At 35.9% G+C, this 22,117-nt stretch overlaps 1 protein-coding gene across 5 annotated transcripts in view; it reads left to right on the top strand.

Annotated features, from left to right (window-relative positions):
- LOC149784942 (dihydropyrimidinase-like) overlaps window positions 1–22,117 on the top strand; it is a 200,116-nt gene that overhangs the window by 44,061 nt on the left and 133,938 nt on the right. Inside the window, exons 1-2 of one of the 5 annotated variants that reach the window (XM_089978586.1) lie at window positions 11,162–11,681; window positions 20,443–20,476. The exons of 3 other annotated variants lie outside the window; for them this stretch is intronic. In XM_089978586.1, coding sequence (XP_089834712.1) covers window positions 20,462–20,476 — 15 coding nt within the window. In that variant the 5' untranslated portion in view covers window positions 11,162–11,681; window positions 20,443–20,461. Of the gene's footprint in view, window positions 1–11,161; window positions 11,682–20,442; window positions 20,477–22,117 lie in introns of those variants that run through there. One more of the 5 variants, XM_089978584.1, reaches the window with a different exon arrangement.

The following is a 22,117-nucleotide window of genomic DNA, read 5'->3' on the forward strand; positions in this document are numbered from 1 at the left end:
CCCCGTACTGCTGTCTTCGGACTGTATCGTCTTCCTCTCAGAAAGCTGTTCTTTAAAGGACAAATTTACCCCATAATTCCGTATACCCACTATTTAGAGGTACATACAATTCAATTAATGTTATTCAGAGCATGTTGCTATCTACACACCGCGTAAATTCTGACTTAGTATGGTAGGACATTGACCTCACTTTCCAATGGCAAGTCGTAAATTACCACGTGAACGACTACCAAGTATTACCGTATTATTTTACATATGCTACTACATGTTCGATTACTACTACATGAAATTCAAAAGAAATGTAACTCAAGGCATTCCATAACTACAAGATTATCCAAGCATTACAAAATCAGATATAATTAGGCAATTGTCGTTAACTCACGATGATCTGTATCGTCCTAACAACAAAGTTATTTCATATAACCATATTAAATCCTATACATAAGAACATTTGGATCGCATGCAATCAATTCTACCGATGAATTAATAACTGTAAAATTAAAAGGTAAGACGCATAACAATTCTAGCAACAACACTTTCCATGAAATTGAATAAAATAAATCGCAAAATAACTATAGCATCAACACTTTCCATGAAACTGAATAAAATAAAATGCATAACATCTCTAGCATCAACACATTCCATGAACTGAATAAACGATACATAATATGGAAACCTGGTCATAGCAAACACATTTGCATAAAACAATCAATCAAATAATAGACTATTACGTGAAACTAAAATTGCGTACCTTGTCGCTGTCTCTTTCAGGACTTGTGCATCCTAGCACTAAACATGCCTTTCTTTATACACGACGACCACCTGATCCCTTTCTTGTTTCACGAGGAAAGCACTAACCACTTTTATGCTTTCACCGGAGTAGACTAAGTTTCATCTTCTAGGAAATGTTCAGACTAAAGAATTTCGATTAGGGTCGTCATTTTAAAGTCATATTGCTCTAAAGTGTACGCCCTAATTTATTCCACCCAATCGTAGGCGGTGGTCCCTAATATTTCCCAAAGAAATAATTCCTTTCATCAGGTTTAGACAGCTCAGAATCTGTGGACGACAGTGCGTGACAATTTCCCTTTGAAAATATGATAAGTGGACATAGGTTCCTACCAAGCGGTCAGGGTTGGTAGCTCAAATGTTTACTTTCTAAGGACCGTGTTAAGATACCCCGGTCAATTTCACTGGGTCGGAATGCTGTTCCTTTGAAGTTTAGACTGACATGGGGAGATGAACAAAGAAAGGTCGAAGTGACCCTTCACAAAGACTTTCTGGCTTAAATGCGATAAGACTTTAATTGCTCAATGCATTCAACTTTAAAATTTCCTGTAATTCAAAATTCGACACTTCACAGTCTGGCATAACAGACGATGGCTAGGTTCTCTGTGTCTTAAAAGGCGGATACCGGTTTTGGTTTCGAAATCTTCCTCCACGTTTAAGGCGACCCCCCCCCCCCACGTGCTGCCACCAGTTGTATTTGGTACGATTAACGGAAGAGGTAGACTCCTTTTCCAGAACGGCGCACTTGAGACGATGCTCACTGATCAATTTCCAGTCTTCTGCTTTCGGATTTTCATGGTACCACAGAAAGGGGAAATGTGTCGACTAACTATCGACCTTTCCTCCTTAAACAGACCATCACATCTCTATCTTTCCTCCTCATTGGAAGTACCTATGTTTGTGGTTGGACGGGGAGATCGTCTAATTTCGCACTCAGCCGTTCGGCCTAACCCTTCGCACCTTTAGCTTTTACCAGGGTCATGGGAGTAGTTGCAATCCACTGAAGGTCACTGGTGATCCCTATCCTCCAATATTTCGACGATAGGTTGATCCACAATTACCGGATAGAGTACCTCAGATTAGATCAGTTTCGCTGTTGGACCGTAGTAACCTGGCTGTGTCTTTAACCCAGACTTGAGAAATCAGAGTTTACTCCACCTCATCTACAAACTGAGGATTAGTATGTGTCCCGTGGGATGGAGTAAAGAAAATCATGACCCATTTGGGGGCACTGCGAGTCAAGGCGACGTTGTTTTTTCTTTTGCTTTATTTATGGGGACCTTTAAATTTTCAGCGGACCTGGTTCCCTAGGCAGACTGCGCTTGCGCCCTCTCCGAAAGGGGCAAGATAGTCCTCACGAAATTGTCTCTGCTTGAATAAGTAGCAGATTCATTATTTAGACTTTAGTGGAGACCCTTTGTATAATTGTTTGCGACAAAGCGAAACAGCAAGCACCCGTTTCACGTTTCCCAAACCCCGACCAGAGAACTTGGAAAGTGGACGCTTTAAGTATGAAGTGGGGTGTTCTGTTCACTTACACTTTCCCAACATTCAGAATGACCTTAAATACTTCGAGAAGTAAAGACCTCCTCTGCTCAACTTTGATAGCCCTTTGTGACCCTAGTGATCGTGGTTCAGTGATCTCGTATATTTCACAACAGCCCGCAGATTCTCCATCTTCACGCTTGGCTTATCTCAAACGATCTCTCCGCCAGGACAGCTTTTCGAATAAAGTCTCCAAGTGTATCGTTCAGTCTAGGAGACTGTGTGTCCAAGGTCATTGATGCCAAGTAGAAAATCAAATCTTTCTTTCGGAGAAAGAGCGAAGTGGCTGGTGTTCTTCTCTTATGTTCGATTTCTACTATCAAGGGCCAGAGCGCAGCTCTGTCAAACACATTCATATTTTCGAAGGGTTCGGCCGCTCTTGCGGACTCTCACATAGCAGACTTGATCAGACATTTGAAGCTGCAAAGACGCTCGCTAATGCCTAGATAAAATCTCTCGTGTCTCTTATGTCTATAACTAAAACCCATACGAACCTTTGTATAATATTTTTTTGGTAAGAACCTTACCCTCAATGCATTTCTTTTCGGTCTCTTTAGAGTCCGAAAACCGAAGGAGCGAGATTCATACCCTCTCCATAGAGCAATGGTGTGTTAGGTTCACTGGAAATTACGAGTAGGTTTCTCTCTTTTGCCAGCCAGGTTTCTTAGCAAATAAACAGCTTATATCGATTGCTTCACTCCGATTGAGATTCACAGCCTCAGTCGTAGCTGTGCTGGGGATAGATAGACATTTATGCCAAGTTAGGGGTTTATGTTTCAGTTTGACAGCTTCTAAATTGAGAAAAAAGATTATGAGTCATCTTTTGCTTCCCTTTAATGGCTTAGCTGACTTGTTGGCTTCCACCATTTTGAGGTGGATTACCGTTACTATCAATAGAGCTTAGCAGTACATCACTGAGATTAAAGCCCACGAGGTTCGAGACATTACTTCCTTTTGGGCCTGACTAACTCCTTCGTCTCCGGATGATGTGACAACAGCCGCATTATGTCAGTCTCTCACGATTGTCATCTCCGTCTGGCACAGAACTCCAGTCGAAGAAATTAAATTTGAATCTATATGTTTCAAAACTATTTCATGAAGGTTAGTACTCTTCTGTACTCTTCTTTACTGCTTGCTTGGGATCAGTAAGACAGGTGGATAGTGCATTTTTTTGTTGTTGTATTTGACCTGAACGTTGTTTACCTTAATCTGACAGTTACGTTCCTGGTTGCTATGAAAGCGAGCTGTACTTAATTTGCGTCAGCATTTACATGCTTTGGCTTCCTGAGTAATCTGATATTTGGTGATTTAACCTCCTCCACGCATGCTTAAGATTAATATTGTCAGTATGTACAGCTTGACAATATTATAGTTAACTTGTAACGTTCGCATAGAAATTATTTTCTCGTATATTTCATGTCTGTATATGCCGTAAAATTTCTTTTGGGTGTAAGTTGTATTCAAATTCAAGCATCAGAATATTCATCAAGATCGTATCGGGAATTACTTACACCTCTCTGGAAAGAGCATTATCTCATCTGTGACAGGATTTCGTTTAGCTTAGGATCTCAGGGGAGGGCTATAGGGCAGGCGCGAGATTTAATAATGTCTGAAACTCGAAAGACTGCTTGTGTAGCTGACTGGAAATGGCGATTTGGCGAAAAAAATCACTCCGGATCGGAATGATAGCTTTTTTGAAGTGATTCCTGAAAGAAGATAAGCATTGAAAACACCTGCCATTAAAATGCTGGCAAATATGGATATTCTTCGTAAATACAATATGACGCTTATTATAGAAATGAAAAATAATTGCCAAAAATGAAACGATTTGTTAGACAGCGGAAACTTGCTCTTTGTGGGAATAGTATAAAAAATTATGTGAAAGGTGTGCCTAAAAATATCTTGCACGTGTATATCGTTAGCGTCTCAGTTACATCGGCTTAGATAAGTAATTGTAGGTAAATTATTTCTAATCAATGGAATTTGTCATGTTTCGTTGCATAAGCATAGAGAAAAAAATTGTCTTAATTCAAGACGGTAGCAAATCAAAGAAACTGAATTAAACGGTGCGGGTTAGAATTTCAAAGAAAAAGAATTTCCCCGGCTTTGCTCACTGGTTATACTGGATATTTAAAAAAGACCTTGTGTATCTTAGGTATAATTCAAAGAACCTTTAATTCCCTTTATTTTGGTATATGATTATGATTGATGGGTGTAATATGTGTTATAGAGTATACAGCTTGGCCTTACTCCAGATGTGCACCTTTCAAAAAAGTGCTAGCTCCACTTAGTCATTTTCACTTCCTGAACTTCAGAGGTAAAGTGTATAAAAAAAAAGAGCCGATAACCTTTTTTTTACATTTATATATTTGGTAATTCATTCACTGCACTTTCAGAAGCTGGTATTGTCTAGTCGGACAAAATTCATTTTTCCTGTTTTAATAGCTGCTATGCATAGTGTACTTTAGACTAATTCAGGCTCATTTTTTAGCACAAGGAAGCAGTCATTTTAGTTAGCAGTGTTCTTAGATCATGTACAATTTTCAAAAGTACAATATCCAAAGAAATATCATCCACATTACATTAATGTAGCATAGAGGTATGCCAACATTCTCTCCATTGTGCATGTTTTAAATGCAAACAACTTCACCTTACATACGTCACTCTCAATAAGTATATAATAACTGGTGAGCGCCCCTTTTACGTATGTTGTTGTTGCTTTTAACGCCATTTTTCAGCACACGATAGGCTATACATTGCGGCCAGTATTAATGGTGGAGGAAGAACCTGGGAAAAACCCGGAAAGAACCACCGACTCGCGAGAAGCTACTGGCAAGCTTTCTCACATACCCACATTTTGCATATGTATGTATGTATGTATGTATGTATGTATGTATGTAATTCGAAAAGCTTTGGACACAGAATTTTGGTGCGATCTTTTGGTGGTTTTGATTTTTTCCTGATTTGCAGTAGGTTCTTTCCAATGGTAAGTAATACGGTAGTTTTTCACTATATCGGTACCTCTGTAGATTCTATTGGTAAGGAATTAACAGAAATTCCGGAGTAATACTGTTAGGAACTTGATTACATTAAAATCATGTTTTCATTTTTTCATGGCATAATAAATAAAACATTTTTTACTTTGCAAAGCGTCGTATTTGTCGCAAATTTAAGGTTGAATATTATAAATATAGTGATATTTATGATCCTTTTAGCACATGTATGACATGTGTCACGTATGGTTTAATCACATGTGTCAAACGGGTGGCCAAATTGGATGTTGTTAAAGATATTCGGGTCAAAACCAACTTCTGGAAAAAATGTATATTAAAAAGATTTTTATTTTATTTACTAGCTTATATTAATATGTTAAGAACACTTACTCCTTTGTAAGAGTGTGAATCACCATAAACCTTTTAGGAGAGCAGTTGTTTAATATTTGAATTTTACGAAATTGCTCGAGTCCACTAAATGCTTTCTCTTTTCTTTCGTGTGTTTTATGTCTACTGTCACTCTCTGATAAATATATTGCCCTGGTGTCCCCTGCCTATTATCTCAATAGTGTTGATAGAATTGTGATAAAAAAATTAAAAAAACACAAACGCCGAAAATTCTATGCAGCTAGTTTCGCATTTACATATATAAAAAATTATAGAGATCCTGTTTTCCTCTAATATTTCAACACACTTTAACACCAATAATTACTCTCTACTCGATTTTTCTTTCATGCCAATATATATTGCCATGGAGACATGAATAGACTCATAAAAGAAACTTATTGGATTCATAAGTTAGATACTTTGTATCCTAATGGACTTAATGCCAATGCACTAAATAACATTTTATAATTTAAATTTATATATTGTATATCCTTTATAACAATATAATTATATGTATGACTGTCTCTATTTTATTTTATTATTTTACTGATAGTGTAGATAGTAAATTGTAGGCTTCGGTGTTAACATTTCCTATTTTCATCAACTCGCTTTTTGTCAGGACACTGTTTTTCACAGGGCTTCAGGTATAGTGTAAGCTTAATCGCCTCCACTTTAGTTAAAGTTTTAAAGATTACAACGTATTCAACAAATAACATACACATAGCAAATTCATATACTATCAGGTACTGACCATTTTAATTTTCGTGGAGGGGGTGCTGGCATTTTATTTCGAACCGAGATATTTTCTTTTCTTTTATCTCAAGAGAATTTTTTTCTCTCCAAAAGATGTAGTGGATATAACAGTATCTAACATGATATTAGTTTGTTTTGAATCAGGGCAAGATATTTTGTCCTGCTATTGACAGAAGGAAATTTGAAAATAAGGGTCAGGCCCCTTCCCCTAAACGTTAAATGCTGGTCCCTAATATAATTTCAGTAAATCGTTTTCGTATGGTATGTTTAGAAATACCGCAGTCTACCGATGTGGAAAAATTTCGTGGTACCCATATGTAGTGGGATCGTAGGTGTTTGAGTCGCGATTAATAAAGTATTTGTTTATTGACTTTACTAATTTGAAATTATACAATTGTGAATTTTAAATGAAATTTCAACCGTTTGCGAAGCTGGGTTGGTGGTGGTGGGGTTTCTAACTAATGCAACATCTCAGTTTTAAATGTGACATTTTAAATTTGCTCAGCATTTGAAAGCTGGAACGAACCCTGATTGGTCGTCATAAATTGGGATTAGAGAGTAACGTGAAGTCTACGTTTTTGTGCTGCAATTTATTTTTTACGTAACTTTAAATTAACCAGCTATATTGTCCAGTCATGGTAATCTATTGAGAATGTACCCCTTTAATTCTCTCTCTCTCTCTCTCTCTCTCTCTCTCTCTCTCTCGCAAACACACACACACACTTCAGCACTCGTTCATAGTCATGAGCATCACCTAGAAATACTGTATTAAGCTGGATTTCATAAAGTCTAATCATCATTTCATAGACGCGAATATTTTTTTATTGAAAATTTTATTTACCGTTTCAGACTTCTTTTTTTTTTTTGGCGTTAAACAGAACAGTGTATCGACATTTTAGAATGATATACTTGGAATGTTTATCACTGTGTGTATCATTTGGAATAATGAAAAATAACGTAAATTGTCCGCCAACATTTTTCGTTATTAAAATAACGTACGAGTTCAGATAAGATAAATTATAGTGGAATTTCTGTATACAACCTTAATATAAAAAATTCATGTGTTTAGAGCAATTATTGAGGTTTTAATATCGCATACTGAGTTTCACCAAGGATTTAACGCCTTCAAATATACATTACGATGCTGATCATCTCTGTTTTAACACATTTTATGGAAACATTGTGCAAAATGTAATTTTGTGTGGCTTTATATACTTCTTTCTTACTGAGCGTCAGAATGTCATAATAGCGCAAATCTTTCCGACTGTCTTTCGCCGGTTGGCAAATGTTCACGTTAGACCAGCCATATAGCAAGTTATATTTGCAGATATATTAGAATGAATGTTTTTTGTTCGTTCTACCTTTTTCATATTTTCAGCTAGAAAATTATGTTAAACACAGAATAGATGATCTTTACTTAATATTCGCTGACAGCTGCGTCACGCTTTTGGCGCTTGTTATATTGATTTGCCAGTTTAGGTCGAGGACCAGCCAGAATTTAACAACAAATGGTAATTAATTGAAAAGCGTATAGAAAATTTTGTTTTCAACAAAGCACTGTATAACTCAGAACCTTGTTTCTTTTAATAAAAGTTCTCATTTAAGATTTAATAATTATGACGTCATAATGATTATGACGTCATATTGTGTCGAGTACACATTTTATAGCGTATCCCAAATTGTTACAGCAATGGGAAAGGTATGTCTGTCTCTGTCTGTCTGTCTGTCTGTCTCTCTCGCCGTCTTGGCGGATTTTTTATATTGTGTCCGCACCAGTTTCTGCATGGAACCGGATTCAGCGCGATATTTACAAAATATTGGTGCTTTACATTATTTTTTATACCATAGCAGAGAAAAGTAAGGTCTAAAGAACTTCTTTCTAAACTATAGTAAATATAATAGCAATCAGAACAAAACTATGTATAAGCACATAAGATACATTCTCGAATTGATATGGCAGCAGATATGCTTCGAAAATGTTGCTTCTTGGGAAATGCTAACCAGCAACAGATCAGCTTTCGCTCGCCGTCTGAGTGACTACTTGAGTTGGAGAGAAAACCAGGCTACGCAAGCTGAAACAAGACTGTTGAAAATTAATAAATCGAACCGTACACTTGGTGCGGTCCCTCTATTATCTTCATTGGCTTTCAGGTCAAAATTTGTAATGTTCATTCTATTGGACAATAACATGCATCATTATTGACCTATTACTATAGAATGACCGCTCCGGTGGCCTAGTGGTTAGAGCGTCCGCCTCGAATGCGGAAGGTCGTGGGTTCGATCCCTGGCCGAGATATACCAAAGAATTACAAAAATGGTACTAACAGCTGCCTCACTTGGCGCTCGCCGAGTGGTCTAAAGCGCTCTTCGTTACGGATCACTGCCATCTCACCTCTGTCTGCGGCGGTTCGAGTCTAAGATTCAGCCAATGTGGGCATGTGAGAAAGCTTGCCAGTAGCTTCTCGTGGGTCGGTGGTTCTTTCCGGGGTTTTCCGGGTTCTTCCTCCACCATTAATACTGGCCGCCATGTATAGCCTATCGTGCTGAAAAATGGCGTTAAACCCCACAACAACAACAACAACAACACTTGGCGCTCAGCATTATGAGTTAGTGTTAGGACTGGTCGGCCTGGTGTCAGGATAATGTGACTAGGCTGCGGCATGATGCCCCAGTGCTAGGTGTCACTATAAACTGCCACACTGCAGACATCATAGTGATATGACTGAAATATTGTCAAAGCTACGTTAAAAATTCAAATCAAACACACACACTATATCTAATCAAAGCACTTTAATTTCTTTTCGGATAGCAATAGTTATGAAATGTCAACGACAATCCTGATCGAGTTACTTCCCATGCATTGTCCAAAGCAGAAATTTCCTTCGAGGTTATTTCCGCAATATCAAATTGTCCTTTGTATTATTATTATTATTATTATTATCCATCCAACCCCGTTATGTTATTAAGAGTGATGTAGCTGTCGCTCTGCCCCTGCCTGTTGTTCCATTCGTCCGAAGAGAGGAAGAGATCCTCCGAAGAGAGGAATAGAGACAGCCTCAGTGTCTCTGAACTTAGGACTCTTAATCCTAGAATAGCGGGTTCGATGCACATTCAGGATAGTCAGGGCCGGCTGCCTGTGTGTCTCCTTGGGGAAGGGCGCATAGCTTCTTAGCTTTTATTTCCATGTCATGATATAGCCATGTTAAAGATAGCATTAAAACAAACTATACAACAACAACAACACACACACACACACACCAAAAAAGAGCAAAAACAAAAAACCGCCAAAAGCAAGAAAGACCCCACCCCCCGGAAAACCGTCCCAATAATATTCGTGTATAAATTTACGGTAAAGACATAAGTATAAATGTGTGTGTGTGTGTGTGTGTGTGATTTGGATTCATTTTGTCGGACATTTGACTAGTTAGGTATGACATCAATAGGATTATGGTGATATATCCTAATGTTACAAATATGTACACGTATAATGGACAGTTCAGCCTTGGGTAAATCCCGGAGAGAGAGAGAGAGAGAGAGAGAGCACCCAAAAATACGTCATGCGTCAGAAAACAATACACTGATATTAATTTCTAGCGCGTCTACTCTCTAATAGTGATTTACTCTTGAACGGTCTCAATTTGATGGAGAGATGGTGTACTAAAGTACTCTGAGTGATCAGACTATATGGTTAGTGTCCTCTTCACATTCTCTTAAGAACTACGCCCGCTTTAGTTCTTATTAGATGGGAGACGTTTTTATTCTATCGTAAATCTATTGACTACTGCGATTACCATACCTTAGACCAATTTTGACATTCATAACACGAACGAGCATAGTGTACATGCATATCACTATTATTCGCGATGTATACTCGTGCACGTGCAAGTTGTTCTCTGCTAAAACCGACACCATGCAAAGATATTAGTAACGTATAAAAAATAAAAAAATAAGATGATCTCATCGCGCAGTCTGAAAGGTAATTTATCACGTCCACTCACTCGTAGTATTTTATGGGCTTTCCAATTTTCGTTGCTGCTGTAGTAACCGGCTACATGTCTCGACTAGAGACAGCAAAATCTAATGATCATGCAGCATTTATTGATTTTGCGTTTCGAGAGAGAGACAGAGAGAGAGACGGGGGAAGCAAAATCTATTGATTTTATATTGAGAGAGAGAGAGAGAGAGAGAGTTGATGATATTCTTTTATTCCTCCATTTTCTGAAGATTTTAAGACAAAGTATATAAATGCAATAAAATACATAGAATCACAAAAATAGTGGATTTGTTACTTATGAAGTCCTCTGAATTGTTATGTACAGAAAATAAAATAGCCATTCATGAATTGTCAGGTTTGGTAAATGGTATTAAACAAGTTCCTACAATTTACAATTGTCGCATCATATCTCCTTGGCCAAGCATATTTTGTATCCATTTTAACGAATTAATGTATTTGTTGTTTGCATTCGTATAGCCTTGTTTTTATAATATAATAAATAGATATGCAGATAAATAAATAATTAAAATGCCCGTGCTTCTGCACTACTTAAACTGTTGGATTCATTTTAGAATCTAACTAAAAGCACGCCACATTTTGACACGTGCATTTATTATGAAGATTTCGACATGTACAATCCATGCACTTCCGTCTAGAGTACTTGGTCTTAGCTATCCCTGTTCCGGGGCATCCAAAGTTTCATCGATTTCACCGGTTTCGTTCAAACCGCTCATATCGCAAAGGAATAACTTGACGGTTTTTTTTTTCAAACAGCGGCCTCGAAATTGTCAGCGTTGTCAAACTGAGGCAGACTTTATGTTGTGTTTTGCAAATTATTCCAGGAGTATTTATATTCTTTGCAGCGGGAGGAATATAAGCGGTACATACAAAAACTTTCTACCTCAATTTTTTTCACAGCTTAGCATGGTTTGCATGAGTGTCTAGTGGTTGTGGAGTGAATAAATTGATTTGAACCAGTGGTCGTTGTACCTGAATTATAGAAACTTGCAGCAAACACTGTTACTTATTGTGGACTAACGGGATAATAACAGAACCTTTTTTGAACGAAACGTATAGTCTTTTTCATTGAACACACTTGTTGATGACAGTGTAACGCAGCGATATATATAATTGGGTGTTATTCGGAATAAGTAGGACATACTTCACACGGCAGCATGTCGAGTAGGACGCCAGTTAAAAAAGTGCCCATTCATTTGCAGGTAGGAAGGTTGTCTTTATTTTTTCCTTTTTTATATTAAAAAAATATGTATTGTAAATGTCAAAATGGTATTGATATTTAGTGTTGGAGCCTTTAGGCATTTGTGAATGTAAAGAGGTGGTTCACGTGTAGACCCAAAGCCCCCCCCCCTACAGTTAATTTATATCCCAGGATAAATTATGCCTATTGACATTCGCGCTGTGCTCTATGGAGATCGACAAGCATATTGGGGGGGGGGGGGGGGAGAGAGAGAGAGAGAGAGAAAACAGGGTGGGTAGCGGTCTGAGAGGGAGATTGGAGAGAAATGTAGGCTGTTGAGTGTTGTAAATGATGTCAGAACAAGGAGGTCTAATGTTCTATCTGTAAATGATACATTTCAGACATGTTTGTGAACACCGGCATAAATTTGCAGTTTGGAATCCCGCTTTCAGCAGTGTCTTCTACAACTTGTATTAGATGCCACTGTTTTCAGGTAGCAGGCATTGCAGATTTTTCTCACTTTTGTATTTGAAAAGGTGAATGTGAGGAGACCATTTTATGACTTTTTCTATCTTCATGAACCTCGGCCAAATGCAAAGAAACAAAATGAGAAAGTACTGCATGATTTATATGGGTATATCAGATATATTTTTGTGCACATGTACTGCAAGTCAGATATTTTTTAATTATCTTAAATAAAACATGCGGCATATTTTTGTAAAACAATAGGGACAACTTGACAGTAATCTGTCTTGAAATTACTTTAAGAGTAAAGTGTTAAATATAGATGGAGCAGATTTCCATTAACATCATCCAGTTTCAGCTACCTTTGCTTCTAGCCCAACAAGTAATTCTCAGCCTCTTTTTCTTTCTGACATTAATGGTAATATTATAAAAGGGTGGAAAACAAATTCATGGTCTACATTTGCATTCCAATTATGGAATACATTTATGCAAAGAAATATTCCAAAAAAGTAACATTTTTGACTTCACAAACATTCCAGTTTCTGAATATTTCAAAATGGTATCACATATGATCTATATTCCAAATATTGAATATATATGTTTATACCAGATATGTTGAAAAAATGGAATATCAGCTGTTTCTGCATATATGACATGCTTATAATGTTGCATGCTTTTTTTCTTTTAATATAACTTTTATTTTTAAAAAAACAAGATCAATGATTCATCATTTGATATTCAATTTAGGGACAGTTATTACCTCAGTGTTACATTTTGTGATAATTATTACTTTAATATTACATTCTTGGACAATTATTACTTTAATATTACATTCTTGGACAATTATTACTTTAATATTACATTCTTGGACAATTATTACTTTAATATTACATTCTTGGACAATTATTACTTTAATATTACATTCTTGGACAATTATTAGCTTAATATTAAATTTTTTGAATATATGTTGAAATATTTTGAAAGTTTCCCACAAGCTTCAGAAAGTTAATTGTGTAGAGTATTTGAGCCAAATCAGGGTTATATATATATATATATATATAGTCAAAATAACAAAACTGAAATATCTGTGATGTTCGTGTATGTTTTTAATATTTGAATATTAGTTTGTTCTTTTAAAATATTATTATGCAGTGTTGAATGTTTTGGAATATCTGCTGTCATTGCAAATACTCAAAAAAGGTAGTGTAATAATTCTTGCACTTGGTAGAGGCAGCTTACTGTCATTGAATATTTCAAAGAAAACACAAGGGTTGTCAATGACCCCAGACTAGACCCAGACATTTCATGCTTTAAATTTCACAAGCAGAAATTGCATATTACGGGTTAATTTACACGTGAAAATTTCTCATCATACATGTAAAATTTAGTGAGAAATATTATATATGTCTTAATGCAATCTCTACAAGAGGAAAATAACCCCAAATGTAAGGAAACATTTCTTTAATCAGGTCTGTGTTAAATCATTGCTGTGTTGAAGGAACTGTACCCCTTTGTGGGGTTAGGGGTGGGGGCTTACTGAAATAATAACGTTATCTTGTATCAATGGAATAACACTGTTTGATTCACATCAGGTGCTTTTCTTCTGCATTTTTGCTTATGTTTGAAACAATGCATACACATTGCTGCATGATAGTGTCCTTAGTTTATTCCAGGTGTTCTCTGAACTATCAAAGCTTAATACCCTAAAAGAATAGACTGCCATTTTCAAACAAGCCTCCACTTGGATGAGCCATGCACTGCATGATTGATACTTTTTTCAAGTATTTTGATGCCATTATGTTTGGAGCCCTAGTTATCTAAGCCTCAGTTCATTGTTCTGTGAGTTAATGCACTGGAACCTTGACTCTTTCCTTTGCATTAATTGAAATCCTTTATAGACTGAGGGTAAAGGAACCGAGACTGAATGTGTCAGCTCCTATGCATTGCAGTATGATTATGTATTAAGATGCCAGCTCACATGCTGCCCTCTGATGTTGTTGGACATGTGTTCATCTGTGAACATAAAGAATGAGTTGTTTTTTTCCTCAGGCATGTGGCATGTTGTTTAAAATCTCTGATTCTGTGCCAGTGACACACAAGTTGAAAGATTTATGCCATCATGGCAGTGGTGTTATCCCATCAAGAAGCATTAACCCAATATGAAAGGAATATGTGTTATCCCATCAAGAAGCATTAACCCAATATGAAAGGAATGTGTGTTATCCCATCAAGAAGCATTAACCCAATATGAAAGGAATATGTGTTATCCCATCAAGAAGCATTAACCCAATATGAAAGGAATATGTGTTATCCCATCAAGAAGCATTAACCCAATATGAAAGGAATATGTGTTATCCCATCAAGAAGCATTAACCCAATATGAAAGGAATATGTGTTATCCCATCAAGAAGCATTAACCCAATATGAAAGGAATATGTGGTTGAATACAGACAACATCCAAATAGATGCTGATGTTTTGTGGATTATATTCACAGGCCATACATTTGTACTGTGTCAACTGTGGGTGTAATTGTTAGAATTTGATAACAGATACCTTTAAATGGCAATTATTCAGTTTATTTCACTGCTCATTGATCAATATTCCCAGGAAAAACAGCACACCACAAGAAATACATTCGGCCATGTCGGTGTTAAAAGTACACTAAAGGTGGCATGTGTACTACCCTGCATTTGTAACATTGATTAAACCTGATATTCTCTTGCCCCAGTTTAATTGGCTACCCTTGTACAAGTCCATTATGATGTATAATTTTCATCTGGAAATTTTGTTTTGACTACTGAGGTGCACAGCATTCAACAGTCAGGAATGAATATTACTTAACCTGCATGCTTCATTGTGTATGTTGGACATAACCATTTCAAAATGGAGACACTAAACAGAAACAGCTTTAGCCTTGGTTCTAAATCAGGGGTGCATAAACTTTTTCGGCCAAGGGCCAGATTGCTTTTTCTAAGACCACTTGAGGGCTGCAAACACTCATTTCTTTACTATAATTACTGTTCACTGGCCAGATTTCTGTGTTTTCATTTGACCTGAAAGATGGATATTACTCTATTCCTGTGGACACTGTCTTTTGCAAGTATTTGCTTTCACTGGCAAGGAACATTTTATCAAAACACCTGTTTACCAAATGGACTGGCATCTGCACTATGATTATACACCAAAATCATGAAGCCTGTGTTTTCTTCTGCAAGTAAGATGCATTATCTCATTTTTGTCGGTTTGGATGATAGTCTGCTTCAAGGTTCAGCATACTTGAAATATCAGAACAATGTCACACAACTGAATTATTGTATGATTTAGGATACTAGCAGTCAATTTTAGAACAATTAATATTTTATTTAAGGTCAGTAAATGGGTTTACATGATCTTCTTTATGTAAACTGTAGGAAGAGACAAAGACTACATGGTCTAGTGTGTTCTTTTACAGTACAGCAACAGATTTGGTTATTTAGTGCTGAGACATTCTGAGTTTAGTGTTGGAGCCTATAGACATTTGTAAATGTAAGAGGTGTTTTAAGAGCCAAACTGTCTGTTGCTCAAAAAATTGCCAGATGGTATATTTTTTTGCCAGTAAGTAAATAAAGTTGCAATTTGTGATATTGGCAAAGCCCATTGCAATCCCTGCATACCCATTTAGTTGAGTCCAGCATGCTACTACCTACTGATGCCATCTTACAGAGAGTTAACAATTTTATTTACTAGAGAAGAAATGATGTGCAGAGCTAATAAAAACTGAACAGGTTTTGCTGTATCCAGTATTGGAATATTGAGCAGGGTCCTTAATAAAATCGAATTTTTACAGAAGAAATTCTGCCCTACATTTGAAAAAAAGGAAGAGGGTGAAATTTTCTTAACATTTAGTGACAATTAAAGATAAGACTTTAAAATGTGTACAATTTTTACATGCGAACGGGTCACTGTCATGTTGGGACATTTTTATTTGCAGTGCATACTGTTGATTCCCCCAAAATTTACAAAGAACAGTTCCTGAATATTTTTAAATAATTCAGTGATCTGTGTTACTTGGAACCTTAGATCCATTGTTACACTCATTAGTAATTTATTGGAAAATCGCATTGGATTTTTTTAAAAATTAATCTCATTGGGAATTGTTTTTATACTCAGATTAGGAAATTTTTATACCACCTTTTGCATGGGAATGGGGCCAAATTGCAGCCCCAAATCTAGACCCAGAAAGTTCCAGGAATCCTTTCAAAAATAGAGTATTTGTGACAATATTTTTGCATTATTCCTGGAGAAAATATTTGGCAGTGATCACATATTTACAAGGTTGAGACAATTTGCCAGAAATACCAAAAGTTAAATATTCTTGATTGTCATGGAGAATCATCATTGAAATATTGAAGTATAGTCATATCTTATTTAAATTAAAAAAAGGTTTATTTCAAGAAAGGGATTTAAAAATGTTAGGAAAGTCATCTTGCCCAAGGCAAGCTGACTGGAAAAATGAACTTGCCCATGGGAAAATTTGAGTTCCCCAAAAATGGATAGGTTGAAAATGGTTTGGAAATGGCTTGATTTTTGAGAGAGAGAGAGAGAGTTATTGTAGGGTTTAATGCCATTTTTCAGCACAAGATAGGCTACACATTGTGGCCAGTATCAATGGTGGAGGAAGAACATGTGAAAACCCTGGAAAGACCCACCAACACATGAGAAGCTACTGGCAAGCATTCTCACATAACATACCCACACTGGCCAAACCCGAGACTCAAACTCATGCAGAGGTGAGATGGCAGTGATCCATAATGGAGAGCGCTTTAGACCACTAGACCACTTGGGGCCCTGGTCGCCCAGAGAGAGAGAGATTTGGGTAAAAGATCCTGTACTGAAAATTAAACAATAAACAACAGAACTGTGTTTAATTTTAATCATATTTTAATTTTATAACATTTTTTAAAATCTACAGGTTTACTGTAGCTAAAATCTTCTACATGTTTCCTTATCTTGCTTTAATAAAAGAGCAGTCTAATTTTATGAACTACATCAACAATAATGAAAGTTAAACTCTGAAATGATTGAATGATACTCACAACTGAAGGATTTGTGTGAACACTTTTTTTTGGTCCATTTTCTTACGAATTATTACTGGTCACCTTCAAATTGATTTTTATCCATTTAGTTATTTACCATGAAGTACGTGCAAATCCGTCTTCTGTGATTATCATGTAACAGATCCTTAACACCACTTGAGTGCTACAGTTTTGGCACATCCATGATGCTTTGAACAAAATCCTGGTGGTTAATCGTTAGAGACATGTGCCTTCTATTTCCAAACACACGTCAAAGAAATCTCACAGGTTAACAATAAACAACTTACTCACCTTGAAATTGGCATCTTGCAAGCTGATTGCTTAGAGTCGACAAGCTATGTTAACAAACTGTTGGAGTCTATGTTTGGACCTAAAAGGTCATAAAATCCAGGATACATACAAATATTTTACTATAAAAATGTTACTGATCAGTTAAAATGTAAATATTTATTCCTTATTTGTTAAAGCTTTATTTAAAGAGTAAATATTCACATTATCTTGTCTGTAATAGAAAAAGCAAGTGACCTTGACATTGACTGCAAGATGGAAATGGCAAATGATAGATGAAAGAAATTGGCCAGTTATGTATAAAAAAAATGCGGGACAAATAAACACTAAAAAAATCTGATTGATATATATATATATATATATATATATATATATATATATATATATATATATATATATATATATATATATATATATATATATATATATTGTGGCAAGATCGCTGAGGATAAAACTTGCAGATCGTAAAGCATGTAATAGAATAACGTGGTACATATAAACACTAAACAGATGTTATATGCTTGGGTTTTGACACCTGTAGTTTAACTTTGAACTATTTCTGAAGCATGGAAATTTCATCCTATGCATTTTTATGACACGCATTGATTCAGGAAGGAGTAGCGGTCTAATTACCCTTGATTCGACTTAGGCATAATTTCCTACTGTTGTTGTCCATAACATTGACGTTATGCGCCAGTGATTGACATTTGCTTAGCAACTGTTTACACCTTATTAGCCAATAATATCACATGTTTGTAAAATTTGGCCAATAATATTGTATCTAATTTGTACATGAACTGGGCATAGCTAACAGGTCACTGATGTTTCGCTTAGGTGGGTGTTACTGATTCAAGGTTATATTGTTTCAAGATTATCTTTGGTGTTTATAATAGAGCATGAAGGAAATCAGTTTTGACTTGACTGGGTTAATGTTTGATCAAATATCAACTTTTGTTTGTCTGCCCATCAACACATCGGTATAGGTGATTCTACCAGATGTTGGACAAAACTACTGTTTTATATGCCATGTATTTTATAGCTGAAATCTACCCAACCATTTCTGAATAAAAATATTATTATTATTATTATTATTATATGACCCCAAAATTAGTATAATGTACATTCTACTCCGATATTGCAATATCTGGTATACTTGGTACCAGGAATCTTGTACTGGTGCAATGATGCATACAGGTGGAATGTTTTGTAAAGTTGTTATAAGTAAGGAGATCAAGTCTTCTAATTAAGATTTTCTGACCTTTGCCAGAGACAAGACAAAAAGGAGAGACTGGCTCAAAAAATTATTTTGGCAGAAACACTTGAGTAGGTATTTTGATATTTTGGTAATTTTTTATTGTATTTATGATGTTTTAGAGGAATGTTTAAGGGCAGTTGATATGCTTTAGTTCATTTCATGTAAAAATACCAAAACATAAGCTTACTCTTAAGTGGCTAAAAATCGTTCACTAATGAAAATGAAACTCAGGATTACGTCTCTTGTCCAACTCAGAAGGTTTCTCCACAAGATGAACTTAGATTGGAGGGGTATTGAACAGTCATCACCCTCAAGAACCCAGCCAATGTCTGTAAAACAAACCTGCCGGCGGTGATCATTCTGACCTTAAAACTCCCATGAATCAGGAAGTTCGTAACAGTTCTGATGAAAAAGAGAATAAATCTCCTAAATTTATAAAAACAAACCACCCCAAATCTTTATCTTCAGTTTGCTCGATGAGTAAGATATGAATGCAGCTTTGAGCTAATGACTCAGAAACAATGACTCTGGAGATTCCAGTTCTGACTATAGAGATTTTTATTTTGACTTATTTTGGTGTCCATGCAGGATCAAATGTCTCTTTAGTTTTTAAATCTGTTGAGAACCCTGATATGTGCTGTGGTGAGATTGCAACATATAAAACTTGCAGAACAATAAAGCATTACAAATGAAACATGACCTTCCTCTCTCTTTCTCTCTCTCTCTCTACTTGTTTTGGACCTGCCTGCAGGCAGACATATGCCTCGGAAACTTGAGCCTGGCTGAACCAGATTTGAGCTTGACAGGCAAGTGTATTTGCAGAGTCCTCTAATATTTCAAATTCTAAAACTTTTGCTTATTGCCAAAACCAGATATTCTTATAAGTTTTCACTAACTTAGTTTCTTATATATCTATCATTTTTCTCCAGTTTTTAAAATATAAAATCCAGTGCATTAGTTGTAAGTTCGGTTGCGCCAAGACTATCTTGTCTGTTTGAATACACTAACTTGGAAACTAAATATAAAACAATGGCATAGGTTAACTTGCATTGCATTTACTACAGATCTATAGGATTGGTTTGACAAGAATTTTTAATGGAAATGACTTGTTGGCTTTGTCATCCTGTGAAATCAATAAAGAGGCAGAAATCAGACATTGTAATGCTGCTTTCTATTGAATGCAAGAAAGTCTTTGATAGTTAGTAATAAGTCTCAAAGTAAAATCTGAGAACTTTATGGGATGCAGTAAACAGATGATTGGCTTCGTGTAATGATATCTTTTACTAATGTCTTCATTTTCCTTGATCTTTTGAAAATAAAGTATTTCGAACAATGGCAGATATTCTAGATATGGAATATTGTGTGATAACAGGATCCTTTTATATGGAGTCAATATTTGCAATAATCACAATTCTTATTATGAGATAAAATTTAAAATGTCAAAAATGGAACATTTGCAGTGCCCTTTGAGATTCCATTGTTGGAAATTTTTCAGAAATGCAAATATTCCAGTTATGAATTTATCACTGTATGTAAAATATTCAGTTATGAAATATGACTGGGTGTAAATATTACAATTATGACAGTATCACTTTATGTAATTATTCCAGTTGTGAAAATATCACTGTGTAAATCTTCCAGTTAAGAAAACATCACTGGGTGTAAATATTCCAAATTGAGATCTGATTTCTTTTCTTAGACTGTCTGACTGAACAAGAATGCAGCATCGTTTGGTTAGTAGAGAATGTTTCCAATTATATGTAGCATGCCACACCCATCTATCCTTGCACTTGGGCATGATACAAGTGGACTTTTGGCATATATTTGATAATGTACTCAGATGAAAGTAGTCTGTCATTATGATCAGCAAACATTTTTATGGCTTTCATTTTCTTACTTTATTTATGTGAGACAGAGAGGCAGAAAGAAATCAGGGTCTATTCTAAAACTGAATTTTTTTAGCTGAAATATCCAAAAATAGGAGGGATTAAATGAAGAAATAAAGGTAGAGCTTTCAAATATAATGCAGTTTTTTTTAAGAAGTCGGTGCAGATCCTGCAAATGCATCTTTTAGATTGGACCCTGAGAAATCTATTTTGAATTAAGGTTGTACTTGACTGTATCACAGATTTTCCATTGGAGATAGTACCATATATACTCTCTAAGAAGTTGAGTCCAGCTGCAAACTGCACAGACCCATATCTGCCATTGCATAATGTGTTGGCAGATCCGAGTCAGAGCAGTTTGTTTAGAGTAATCAGTAGAATAAGCAGCATTTACCCAGGTCTGCAAATGCATTATGCTATGGCAAATCAGGATTTTTGTTGTTTGCAGTTTGGCTAGGCTTATAAGCGAGTATGTATGGTATATAATCCTAATCCAGATTAGGATTATAACAGTGGAAGTTAACATAGCATAACTTTGTTATTTGTATCATTTAATAATGTTAAATTGATCCTCTTGTGACATTTAATAATGTTAACTCGTCCACTTTTAAGTAGACAGTGTGTCGGATCAAGTGGTTGTTAGGCAAATGTAGTGCCATGAGAAAGTGAAGAACTTGAACAGTAGGTGTGTATCACTTTTTTTCCTATCCTCTCTCTTTACTACTAATAATTTCTTTGAAAAGTACTGGCTTGTAGTAATTTATTTGTGAAAGCAACCAATTAAAAACTTTGGGATTGAATTGGGCTTAGAAGTATGCATTTGTGCAAGTATTCGAACATGGATAGAAACTGAATTGCTCCAAATATGCCCCTTTGGAAAAAAAGAATCACTGGCCTAATGATGAATTTCATGTGTACTAAATGTTGGGCTTTGGAAATTACTCAGCCATGGACTCTACTGTGAACTATCCTATCTCAGTATCCATGCATCTGTTTGTCCGATAATAATTTAACTTGTTCTACCCAAAGGGAAGCAATATTGGTAAGTGATGGGACTGAAGCAGTATTGGTCAGTGATGTTCAGAGAGGTTGGTATTATTTGGCAATATTGTGAATCAGATAACAGTTTATGATTAGTTACCAGTTTCTGCTAACCTATCTATCATCAAGTAATGAAAATTATTTTTTCATGTCTTGGGGAAAAATAAGGGCTCTTTGTTTTTATTTCTTCAGATAGTCTCAAGTCTGAAACCGAATAGTGAAAACTGAAAATTTGACCAAAATTCATCATGAAAAATTCCGTTTTTAAATTTGGATGAGCTGTCAGGGGAACATTTTATGTACCTCAGTCTTCCCATAATGATCACTGGCAGCTTGGAGTGGCAGAATGCCCCCTGGGCTCACTCAGAGGGCAACATCATTTTATGGTAATTTCACTGAAATTGTTTAGTGCTGGTCCAGTTTAATTTAAGTGCAAGAGTACTATTA

The sequence above is a fragment of the Sinohyriopsis cumingii genome, chromosome 13 (assembly GCF_028554795.1).
Source record: "Sinohyriopsis cumingii isolate HCF-2022 chromosome 13, ASM2855479v2, whole genome shotgun sequence".
NCBI classification, from domain to species: Eukaryota; Metazoa; Mollusca; class Bivalvia; order Unionida; family Unionidae; genus Sinohyriopsis; species Sinohyriopsis cumingii.